The sequence below is a fragment of the Hypomesus transpacificus genome, chromosome 9 (genome assembly GCF_021917145.1).
Source record: "Hypomesus transpacificus isolate Combined female chromosome 9, fHypTra1, whole genome shotgun sequence".
Lineage (NCBI taxonomy): Eukaryota > Metazoa > Chordata > Actinopteri > Osmeriformes > Osmeridae > Hypomesus > Hypomesus transpacificus.
The window spans coordinates 10,424,172-10,436,202 of NC_061068.1; the positions used below are offsets into that span (position 1 = coordinate 10,424,172).

Consider the following 12,031-nt stretch of genomic DNA (forward strand, 5'->3'; position numbering starts at 1 on the left):
CATCATGTTACAACAACGCTTGGACCAATCAGTGCGTACAAGGGCCGACTTTTTTGTATCCGGCTTGTTTGGCCAGATTGTTTGGGGATTTGTCTCACCGACACTGTAATGTAAATATGCAAACATCTAGTTCAATATATCATGTGAAGAAAGGAAAGGGAGAGCAGTGGAAGTTAAAATGAAAAAATAAAGCTCCCATAATGCTGGCACATTGATTGGAATATTTTAAACTGAGAACTGAACGCCTTTTAAAACCATGTATCTGGAGAGTAAGAAAGCCAACACATTTATTGTTGCCCAGGTGGTTATTGTTACAGCTTTGAACAGCAGTTATACTATAGTCTGTTTTAGTCTGTTTAGGAAGGTAGTCTTTCCTCACATTCTTCACCCTAGTCTAGTCCATCAATGTGACAGACACATTAAAGGTTTCAATCAGTAGAGAGGTGCCACTCCACTTTTAGTACCACTTTTACCAAAGTCTCTGCCTGTCATTTTACATTATTACACAATCATTTGTGTGCATTGTTCGTCATTCCTTGCTAAGTCATGGAAACTGCAAATGAAAACATTCAATTTGATAGGCCATTTAGAAATTAATGACTAATTCCTCTGAGTGACTAAAACCTAGCCTTAAATTGCATTCCAATATGTCTGACTGTTGCTCTCACCCTTGCTAGGAGTCTTGTCACAAAGTACATCAATAGCCTGATGAATTGTTTCACTAACATTTCTCATAGGATCTGCCTCATATGATGAATGGGGAAGAGGGGGGTGGGGGGGGGGGGGGGGGGGGGGGGGGGGGGCTACATATCTTACAAGACACTGGTAACAAATAGGAGGTGTGTTTCAAAGACAAGGGAAAGAAGGGGTGTGCTCGACAATCTGGAAAGGAAAGAGGAGACCAATTTTCTCTCTTTTACCCTCCCACTCCTTCTCCCTCCAACTTCTGACTCTTTAAAAGAGGCGGTCGGTAGTGTCTGTCGGCTTTATAATCGCTTTGTCGTAGCTGGAGGGGATTCCTCAAAATTCTACATTGCCTCTCATTTACTGATAATAGTCAGCAAAAATCAATAGCCTGGAAGAAAGAAAAGAGAAAAATATCCCAAAAATAATTTAACTGAAACCTCGAGGAAACCACCATTGTTTGATAGTTTAACTTTAAGCAAAAATGCTGCTATACCTTGACATCCTGGCCTTGGTCTTCCTTCAGCTTGTTCTCTCCAGCTCGTGGACCCTGGCCTCTCGTCTGCCTCCACTTCAAGAATGTCTTTCCTGTGAAGGCTCACGGGGAATTAGGGCTCCCTCGCACCACGAATCCGTAAAGATCAGCACCACCACCTTGGCCCTGGGAGAACCATGTGGGGTCTATACATTGAGCTGTGCCCAAGGACTTCGCTGCAGTCCTCCACAGGGGGACATCAGCCCCCTCCAGGCCCTGCTTCAAGGGAGGGGGGTCTGTTGTGTCGCAAAGCCCAGGGCAACAGAGAAGCCCAAGACCACAGGTAAGACAATCCTGAAAGCAAGTGGGATGAAACAACTTTTTGTTGTAAAGGTGATGCACAATTATTTATCGCTAACCATATCCACGTGAATACTAAGCAGTTTATTACCTCCCCTTACCCCCAGAAACAGCAGACTCAATACCAAGAGAAGTTCTGGAGAAGGTATAAATCATTACGCAACACATTGGTTAATTGAACAAGAACTGTGTTCACTTCAGAAACTTAAAAAACTAACTTCTGTTAGAAAATAAAAAAAATAAAAAATTAATTCTTTCTCTTTTTCTCTCTCTGTACTTCTTTCTCTAGGCTCCATGCCGTAGGTTACTTGTCTCTATCCTTAAAGGCCTTGAACCTCAAGTCTTCCTGTCAGACCGTGGTATTTATATGCCTAACTGTGATAGGAATGGTTTCTTCAGAAAGAAGCAGGTGGGTTTGTCAAACATGCATTTAGTGTCTTGAAATAGAATGACATGTCCCTGTTGAATTTGTTTGTGGTAATGCACCTTTTTCTTATTGCTCAGATGTCTGTAAAACAATGCCTTTAATGTTAGTACATTGAAATATATGATGCAAAATGTGTGAGCATGTGCTGTATGTGTGTGGGGGGTTTTGATAGTTGCTACATGCCTGGCCTAATTGTAAAATGGAAATCCTTCTGCAACATGTGTGTCTCCTTTTCTGCAGTGCCAGTCATCTAAAGGTATGCAGCGTGGTAACTGCTGGTGTGTGGATGACCATGGTCTCCCCATGCTATCTCGCACAAGACAGGATGGCACCCTGCACTGTGACAAAGTATGAGATGAAACTGCCAGCATCATCCTTGTAAGGATTATGTGGCACCTTATAAGGATACAGAAAAATATTCAAGATGAGGAAGTGCTGGACACTACTTGACCAATACAAGACAGGATCCAGTTATTTCATTGTATCTAATTGTCTGATTTCTCTCTCAAACGTTCAACCTTTTACTGTTAATAAAGTATTATTGCGCCCTCTAGTGATGAAAATCTAAACATTAAAACCTAAAAGAGTGGAGAGCCAAGCTGCACCTTTATACTTAATTCAAAATGAGTTCAAATGTATTTGATATGCATTATTAATAATTAGGCAACTGCATATTATTAATGACTGGAATCCTGCAACATTTTCACTGAAATGCCAACACTATCTTTCATACAGTATGTTTTTATTTTTTAAAGTATTGAATATTGTACAATGTATTCTAAACCTGATTCATTATGTGCCTTATTTAATTTACAAGTATGCTTTTTTTAATTTTATTTTTTTATTCATATTTGTATTAAGTTTCATTTTTATTGTACTGTTCACAACGTTATAAATGGCTTTTATATATTGATGTACATGATCTTTAATTGATATTCTATTTATGATGCCTATTCTAAACAGACGAATAAATGTGACATGCTTTTTTAACTGTTACGATCTATGACTGTACGTTTTTGGACCTGAAATGTGATTTTCACGATAAGTGATTTCATGTGAGACTCAGAGCACTCAGAGAAGGTTCAACAAAAAGCTACTTGTGGTTCGAAATAACCTCTCTGTGGCAGTAAAAGCTAGTCCAGGTCCGTAATCCAACAATCTTTCTCATATGACCAGGAACTAATAGAATTACAGACTTTGACGTTACCACGACAATTCACCGTAGTTTGCAGTTGGCGTTAAATTTGGTTTAAAAAATCTCCATATGACTTAATTTTGAGAGAGAGAGAGAGAAAGAGAGAGATATTTTCTAAAATAGGATGAATAAATCTAGTGAATAATTTGGGCTATCTTGTTTTCGTATGTGGGAGGAGCACGTGGTTAAACGGTCACCCACACCTGTCCACTGGGCACGTAGCAGTGGCAGAGATGCCAGATGTTGGCAAATGTTGACGGCAGGAACTGAGTGATCGAGAGGGACTATTTGAAGGCGTGGTAGGATTAAAGGAAAAAAGCCGAGTGAACGGCTCAAAAAACAAAGACGAAGGATAAACTTGCCGGAGGATTCCAGTAACCTGCAACCTATGATCGGGTTGTTTATATTTGCAACATTCATCAGTTGCAAGCGGACCACTTCTTAACGGTGAAATGTCTTCTCCGGGTGCCACCACAAGCCCCTTGAGCATCCTGGCGCCTAAAACGAAGACAAAGAAGAAACATTTTGTACAGCAGAAAGTGGAAGTGTTCCGAGCCAGTGATCCAGTTTTAAGCGTACTTATGTGGGGAGTCAATCATTCGGTATACGTCCAGAAGTGTGTTAGTTCTGGCTCAAGTCCAGTTTGTGAGTATGTGATGATTCTGACATGTATCTACTGCCTGCAGATTAATGATCTCAGCCAGGTACCTGTCCCTGTCATGCTGCTCCCAGATGACTTCAAAGCCAACACCAAGATCAAAGTCAACAACCACCTCTTCAACAAGTAGGCCTGCTTTACTGCAATACAAGATTATTATGGAGACTGTAAATTAATAGACAGACTACTGATTGAATTTACACATTGGAGGGATACTTGAAAGTAGCTGATGTTTTCCTCCTCTGCAACAGGCATTGTAAAGTATTTCCAAACAAAACAATAAGTTTATGCTTGTCATAATTTTGAAGCTTTGTCACTTCTTCAGTGTCGTGTTTTTATGTCTGTGTTGGAGGGATTGTTGAATATCTTTTACATACAGATTTACCATACAGATCAAGGCAAGCAACAGGGTTAAGATATATTAATTATAAATATTTAAATGTTCTTCTCAAAGCAGTAAGGAGATTTTAACAGCAAGATGAGACAGTTAAACTTTTGGGTACAGCGCAACACTGTGACGTGCAGCAGTTAAGTAGCCAGGGCAATTAGACTCACGATGACATGTCCACTGAAGGAATGTGAAACATGATTTGTATGTGTGTTTGTGGGGTAGACAGAGAGAGAGAGAATATGATCTCACTTTTTAGAGCTTGCCCCCTCCCTAAATGATAGGTAACCACCAGTGCATAATTTTTATTGGTTGTTTTTCTTGATATTTGTCTTTGTTTTGTTGTAGTCCAGCATTCATAGTTGGATACAGAGGCTAAAGTGCAACTTCTGTGAGATTTTGTGGATTTTTCAAATCCTTTAATCTGGTCTGGAATTTCAACTCGTTGAAAACTGCTCCCTCTTTGTTAGGTCTCTAGTTGCTCTGCAGAGCAGAAAAAAAATCTAATTTAGGAATACATTGTTCATGGTAGTCCATGACAGTGTTGTTATATATTAGGTTTGGCTTGATAATATAAAACTGTAATGTTGGCCTAATAGTGTGCATTTGCAATATTTGATGACCACTCAACTTTGTGCAAAACTATTCATGATATGAGCATGTGTTTGTGACAACTTCTTTTCCACCATATCAATTGGTTATTCAGTTTAGCTGTCAGCAGACGTGACGTTCAGTTATGTCAGCAACCATGACGTTAGTTATGTCAGCCTTTGTCTCTTCTCTGCTGCCATGTTCATGTGGATGTACTGTATACTGCGAGTGATTGGGAGCGTGGTGTTCCATTTGAACAAGGAAGTGTGGAATTCCTGCCTAAAATATGGAGAGGAGATAAAGACCAAGACAAGGAGGGACAAACATCCATGTCCACAGTATTTACTTATTTTTTATAGAATCATGCCATATATTTAGTTGATAATAGAAAATGGTATAGTGTTGATATTAACTTTAAAATTGTAAAACCACTTTTATTTTTCCCCCAAAGAGAGAATCTTCCAGGCCATTTCAAGTTTAAAGAGTACTGTCCACAGGTGTTCAGAAACCTCAGAGAGAGGTTTGGAATAGAGGATCAGGATTATCAGGTAGGCTACATTAGGAAATACTGCAGTAGAATAACACTGATATGCCTATATACTTCTGGGTGCACAGTCATTTACTTTTCTCTGGAGGTACAGCACATTGCTAGAAAGGTTGTTTGGGGGGGATGTGGGCCGTTTAAAATTTACATGGACTTTGCCTGACATTTGCATTAACTGCAGATATGTCAGACATGTTTGTACTATATAAATAAACGTAATATGTATATAAACTGTATATTGACACACACATATTGTATTATATTGTTTTAATGTGTATGTCATATCCTCCTTTATCCACAGGGTTAGGGTTAGATAATGTTTTATTGTGTATGTCATATCCTCCTTTATCCACAGGTGTCTCTAGCTCGCAGTCCTCCTGTCAAGGATGGGGAGGGGCAGGGGATGGGTTTGATGCTGACTTCATATGACAGAACCCTGATGGTGAAGCAGATCTCGAGTGAGGAGGTAGAAGACATACACAACATCCTGTCTGAATATCACCAGGTAAAGGCCTGTTCATTATTAGCACTTCAACAACACCCTACCATGTGATAACGTTTTTTTAATTGCAGTTTTCAATGTGTGCATATTTATTTTTGTTAGTATATAGTGACATGCCATGGTAGCACTCTGCTGCCTCAGTTCCTGGGCATGTACCGGGTCACTGTGGAGAGTGAGGACACATACCTCATTGTCATGAGGAACGTCTTCAGTCACAGGCTACATGTACACAGAAAATATGACCTCAAGGTTGGGAAGAACTGCATTATCTATCTGATGTATAAGACTGTTTTTGGTTACTGAATTACTGTAAAACCATGGCCAATATGATTGAAGTAGACGTTTATGTCATTACGATTTATGGCTGTTCAGATTGTTCTATTTTCATTTTTTCCAGATAGGATAATTTTTATTTTGCTTGATAGTAATTGTATTCAGGGGAGTAGTACCAGTGTGCTCACAGTGCAACCAGACATGACCACTAGGGGGAGTCAAAGTCACAATGTTCTGTTGGCTAAAAGAAACAATTCGGATGGATTGAGTTGCTTATACAGCATGCTATCTATTCTCTTATCAGGGGTGCTTGGTGTCCCGTGCAGCTAGTTTTAAAGAAAAGGTAAGATTATCAGACAATAACATTAAACCACAGATTCTAAAAACATTGCTACATATTGCACCCTTGCCATTTTTGCACCCATGTCATATTTGCACTAAGCACCCTATTTGTATTATTGTATTGTACATTATAGCTATTTTATATTTATTTAATTTTACATACCTGTCCCCTTAGTATTAGTTAATTAGACTTTGCACGTTTTGTTTAGTATAGATAGACTTGTTTTAAACTTACACCACTTATTTAAGATTTATGCCTATATGTTGAATGTATGCACCTTCCTGCCAAAGTAAATTCTTTGTCTGTGCAAACTTTCATGGTGATTAAAACCCCTTTCTTATTCTGATTCAATAGTTAGTTTTGCTAAACCATGGTTTATTCAGTAATATATTTCAGTTCAGTCTACTCTCTCCTGTCCTGGTCATCCCCTTAGGTGAAGGAGTTGCCCACTTACAAAGATGTAGACTTCAGGAATAATATGCAGAAAGTATATGTGTCTGAGGCTGCAAAGGAGAAGATTATGGACAAGCTGAACAGAGATATAGAGGTAAAGTCCCAGTCAGCTGCTGTGTCTATGAGTGTTTGTGTGTACGTATTTGTGTATTTTCAGTGTGTCTGTATGCATTCTTAGTTCCTGGTGCATCTGAGGATTATGGACTACAGCCTGCTGCTGGGCATCCATGATGTAGAGAGGGCAGAGAGGGAGGAAGATGAAGTGGAAGAGATAGAGGAGTCCTCGTACGAAGAGGAAGAAGAGGAGGAGAATGGCCTGGCCCCTGTTGCTGCTGTCGGCTCCTATGGGGCTTCCCCTGAGGGTATCGCAGGGTACATGAACTCCTTCAAGCCATTGGGCCCTGGGGAGTTTGACCCTTATGTGGATGTATATGCCATCCAGAGTGCAGAAGGTGAGATCAGACTAGAAAACAACATGATTCTTAACATGATATTTAGCAGTATAGTAGTTGGCAAATCACATATTAGTAGATTGTGAATTTTAGATAAAGTCATAGAGTTATGATACTGTACCTCAATCATGGATGAGATCAATATCATCCCATATCTTCTTATATACTGCTCCTGTGACTGCTGTGCTGTAGGTTCTCCCCAGAGGGAGGTGTACTTCATGGGCCTGATTAACGTGCTGACCCATTACGACACCAAGAAGAAAGCTGCTCATGCCGCCAAGACTGTAAAACATGGGGTGAGTAACACACACACACAAATGCACAAAAAATACTGGCCAAAATATGCAAAGATTCTGGTTCATCAATTTACCTGCAGTGTGATGTCTCCACCAGGCTGGAGCCGAAATCTCAACTGTTCACCCTGAGCAGTATGCCAAACGGTTCCGGGAGTTCATCGCCAAGATCTTTGCTTAGTGTTTAAAGCACAGTCACTGCTACCACACCTCACTATAAATAAGCTAGTCAATTTGCAGTAGCACTCCCTTTTAAACTTTTGATTTAATATTTAATCTTAGCAATTCAGATAATGTTTTTGTTTCAGACATTTAGAATGTATTAATTATTCAAACTATACATTATTTGTTCTTCGATGACCGTAATATATTCACTAATTGTTCTTAAGTTACTAAAAAGCTTTTTGTTTGATTAAATACACTCATTGGACTGTTTGACTGTTGGGACTGGTTAAAGAAATCATAAGAATATCCTGAGGTACTCACAGTGGCCTTTATCTGTGGAATGTTGGAAACCTGGTCTGTACTAATAACAAATTCTGATACGAGATGAATGTCAGTCTGACTGCAGCTAATTTTCTGGCGTTTTAAACAAGATGTACTGGAACAGTGGGACCGAGATGATGACCATTGAATCAGATTGGACAAGTATTTTAGAAACACAAATGATTCATTCAGTCAAAATTATGTTCTCATCATTGACTTCTGCGTATGTTTAGTCTGATTTCATTAAATGTTTAATTTATGTATGAATTGATATTTGACAGTTTACTACAACATAGTGTTCTAGATAACATTCCAACAAATAAGGTCTCAAATAGATGAGCAACAGAAGTATTTTCCAATATTTTATTAAATATTAAATATTTATTTTAAAAAACAAAGTAGAAACAGACATTTCATGTTGCTTTAAGCCTGTGCTATTTTCAGTACTAGAAAAATGCTATGAATGTCAAACTGCAGAAATGTTTCCTCTCTAACCTGGAAAAGAACATGTCCTGACATGGGAATGTACTCAAAATGCAGCAGTTCTGTGATATGGTGCAGTAGTCTGGCTTGTGTACATGGACCATGTCTAGGAAACTCTTTTGTTGGTTACTTGTCTGTTCTTGGTGGATCTACATGGCCTCAATTGTGTGTGTTGTGTATGTACATCTAGTGTGGGTGTGTATATTTGTGCAAACTGTGACATGGCCCTCAAAATGTCAGTGTGAATACCTCAGGGCTGCTTTGAGGAGTGTAACATGCCTTTAATGATAGCCATGGGTTAGAAGTTCAATTTTGTCCTTGTCTTGTCTCTGCACCAATCATAAATCTGCTGACACATGTTCCTGTTCTTCTACGGAAGATAAACAGAATAGGTTAGCATTTCAACAATGGGTACTGCTGAGTGGACACAGTTGTACGAGTGGGTTGGAGAAGGTAAAGGGCTACTTCTAAAGAAGCGTTTGAAACAAATCCAAACAAAATGTTATTGTAGTTTGGGTGACCTCCAGATAAAAGTGTGAATGCTGTTTGATCAGCTCTCCCGCAAATGCTCTTAACAGAAGAACATATTACATGTGACAGGCAGTCTTAAAGGCTACAGCGGTAAAATGTAATGTAAGAGAGTATGAGGATGTTTTTGATGTATCTTTATTTATATATTTTTTGTATTCTTCCATTGTGACTAGTTTTTCTCATCCCTCTTTCCTCTTGCCCACTCCTCCCCTAGAAAGGAAATCCTGTCCCCTCCTCCATCTGGGTTGTGCTGATTCAGTGTGTATATATGTATGTTTGTGTGTAAATTCACAAATCAAAGTAGAGCAGAAAAAAAACTATTGCTCATTGGACGCATATGCCCGTACACAGTTGATAGATTTTTCGTCCCACTTTACTGATCTCATCTTTTGTACAGCTCGCTGCTCCTCAAGGTAAGTTCTCACCTGCTTCCTCTCTCACCTTCTACACAGCTCAGGTAGACTTTCATTCTAACTGAGTGTATGGAAATAATGTTTGTGAAAAAAACAAGTTTCTAACAGAGAGAATTAGAAAAACTAGAATAAGAATTAGAAAGATAGGAGTTTGTGTATTCGAGTACAAGTTTATGTTACTGGAGTAAAGACAGCAATTCAGAAGACCTCTAGGAATGTGATTAGTTGATTAACTGTCGGCTGTCTTAAAGCTTCATTTATTTTAAGACGGTTGTCAAACAATTAACAGCAACTGTGTTAATGTGTTTCCCGGAAGTCATGGATGACCACCACAACTTCTCCTATTTTGATGATAATTACACGGACCTGTACTGGTTCCTCCATGACTGCCATGTGGAGCTGGATTATGTCTCGCGGCGCATTGCTGTCTTCCTGCTCTATCTGGTATTTTTCATCCTGGGCCTGGTTTTGAACTGCATGGTGGTGTGGGTCAACTGGCGTCGGCGATACAGCAGCAATGGTGTGGTCTTTTGTGTGCTCAACATGGCCATCTCGGACATGATGATGATGACAGTGGTGCCTTTCTTCATGCTTGGGGTATGTGGCGATGTGGCAAGTGGAGGTGTAATAATATTGTTCTTTGATTTCCTGTTGGGAATGTTTTATGTCCCTTAAGAAGTTACATGGAAATGTCAGTGTATTGTGTTCTTTGTCTTCCCTAAAGGCTGTTATGGATCATGTGTGGCTGTGGGGCCACTTCCTGTGCCAGTTCACCAACTTGGTCTTTGTGATAGCTTTCTACAGCAGCTCGCTCTTCCTGGCCTACATGACAGTAGAGCGCTACCTGGCTGTGGTTAAGACAGGGCCACGACCCTGGGGGCCCACGGAGAAGCGGAAGAGAGGCCTAATATGTGCAGCTCTGTGGATCCTGTCTTTTGTCCTGGCAGTTATGGAAGGCTCCCATGTGCGGCTGCTGGAGTGGGATGAGCCAGGATGCTACTTCTACCCTGTACATAACTTTGTTGGTTGGTTCACTGCATTCACCTTCTCCTCTTTAATCCTCCAGTTCCTGGGCCCAGGGGCTGTCATTGTGACCTTTAACCTGCTGACCCTGCGAGTGGTACGTGGGTACCCTGAGGCCCGGGATCATTGGCGGAGGGACCTCTGGTTGGTCCATGTCTACTCTCTGGTGTTTGTGATTTGCTGGCTGCCCTTTCACATAGATGTGATGCTTTTGCTGCTTGACAGCCTGGAGCCACGTCTGCTGAGCTGCACAGATGTGGAGCACATCCACTTTGCCTATGCTGTCACCCAATGCCTGTCACTCTTCCACTGCGTGGCCAATCCCATTCTCTACAACTTTCTCAGCAGGAAGTTTCGCAAGCAGTTGTTTGCTGCTGTGGCTCATCACCTGCAAAGACAAGCTATGCTGGAAGGAGGGGCTGAAAATCATGCAAAACGTGTAGTGGGAGGGAGAAATGGGGAAAAACAGGGCAGATGTTCCAATGAGAAAGCACAAGAGATTAGTGACAACAACACTAGTCAATCAGATGTGTAGATTTTCAAACAGTAAAAAAACTATATATCAGGAGGAAATAATTTACCCAATTCAAGTCTTGAAATGTCGTTTTGTGAGATTTTATTCCTCCCCAAAGAATGTGCATAATGGAATGAACTATCCACTACACTTTTCTCCTGGTATGCACTTCCTGTTTTTTCCTGTAGCCAACATTAAAGTGTGCAGTTCCAGGAAGGAAAGATTTTCCATGTAGTGTCCTTAAAGTTACACATCCTAAAGTATAGCATGTGTACTATGTCTGTTAAATAATCTATCTATATATATAATACAAATTGTATTGTACAATTGGATGTTTTACTTATTATTTTTATTCAAAATGTATTGATTGTATTACTAAATGTTTTATAGCAAATTTACTCAAATAAGTCTAGTTAATATCTTGTTGGTGAAATCTCTCTCCAATAAGCCACATGGAGGGCTCATGACAGCATGCATTCATAATATCAACCAGTAATCATTTATATAACGCTGAACATACATTTCACAACATGTGTATGCTCTCAAGATAAATGTTTAGGAACTCTATGCTTTCTGATTTTTAAATAAATCTTTTTCAAATCTTTGAAAAAATTCTACACTCTTTGTCTCTCAATTGTAGAAACAAGTGTGTTTGTCACTCATTCAACACCACAGCACAGCCACACAAAACAAAAATATTGTTATGAAATGTTTATTCTGTTGCTTTGTTTTATGATGTTTTTCCTTTCTCTTTGAGTTTGAGTAAAAGTTTCACATGTATATGAAATAATCACCCAGTCTATAAATAAAGCATCACAGGTTAGACAGTAATTGCATTTATACCTAATGCTCTATTTACATGAGTAAAAAAAACTATGCAAAGCAAAAAATAAGCTTACAGTTTTTCAAGACACATCAAGTTATCAACACAGTATATTTATTT

At 39.5% G+C, this 12,031-nt stretch overlaps 3 protein-coding genes across 8 annotated transcripts; all 3 read left to right on the forward strand.

Annotated features, from left to right (window-relative positions):
• Positions 1-981: 981 nt before the first annotated feature.
• LOC124471169 (insulin-like growth factor-binding protein 3) lies at positions 982-2,916 on the forward strand. Its single transcript, XM_047025540.1, has 4 exons — positions 982-1,502; positions 1,627-1,664; positions 1,809-1,928; positions 2,187-2,916. Exons 1-4 carry the CDS (start codon positions 1,169-1,171, stop codon positions 2,298-2,300), a joined length of 606 nt encoding a protein of 201 aa, XP_046881496.1. The 5' UTR covers positions 982-1,168; the 3' UTR covers positions 2,301-2,916.
• Positions 2,917-3,342: 426 nt separating this feature from the next.
• On the forward strand, positions 3,343-8,395 carry LOC124470704 (phosphatidylinositol 5-phosphate 4-kinase type-2 gamma-like). Of its 5 annotated transcripts, none has more exons than XM_047024699.1 (10): positions 3,345-3,743; positions 3,828-3,925; positions 5,230-5,326; positions 5,678-5,827; positions 5,927-6,073; positions 6,402-6,440; positions 6,874-6,987; positions 7,072-7,345; positions 7,538-7,641; positions 7,722-8,395. In XM_047024699.1, the coding sequence occupies exons 1-10, from the start codon at positions 3,594-3,596 to the stop codon at positions 7,824-7,826; spliced, it is 1,278 nt and encodes a 425-aa protein (XP_046880655.1). In that variant the 5' UTR covers positions 3,345-3,593; the 3' UTR covers positions 7,827-8,395. The 5 variants fall into 5 exon arrangements, with proteins under 5 accessions (XP_046880658.1, XP_046880655.1, XP_046880656.1 ...); XM_047024700.1 differs by having other exon boundaries at positions 3,346-3,743; positions 7,739-8,395; XM_047024703.1 differs by having other exon boundaries at positions 3,647-3,724.
• Positions 8,396-8,490: 95 nt separating this feature from the next.
• Positions 8,491-11,700, forward strand: LOC124470705 (G-protein coupled receptor 182-like). Of its 2 annotated transcripts, XM_047024705.1 has the most exons (3): positions 8,491-9,551; positions 9,868-10,148; positions 10,276-11,700. In XM_047024705.1, the coding sequence occupies exons 2-3, from the start codon at positions 9,870-9,872 to the stop codon at positions 11,107-11,109; spliced, it is 1,113 nt and encodes a 370-aa protein (XP_046880661.1). In that variant the 5' UTR covers positions 8,491-9,551; positions 9,868-9,869; the 3' UTR covers positions 11,110-11,700. The 2 variants fall into 2 exon arrangements, with proteins under 2 accessions (XP_046880661.1, XP_046880660.1); XM_047024704.1 differs by lacking the exon at positions 8,491-9,551 and having other exon boundaries at positions 9,558-10,148.
• Positions 11,701-12,031: the final 331 nt, after the last annotated feature.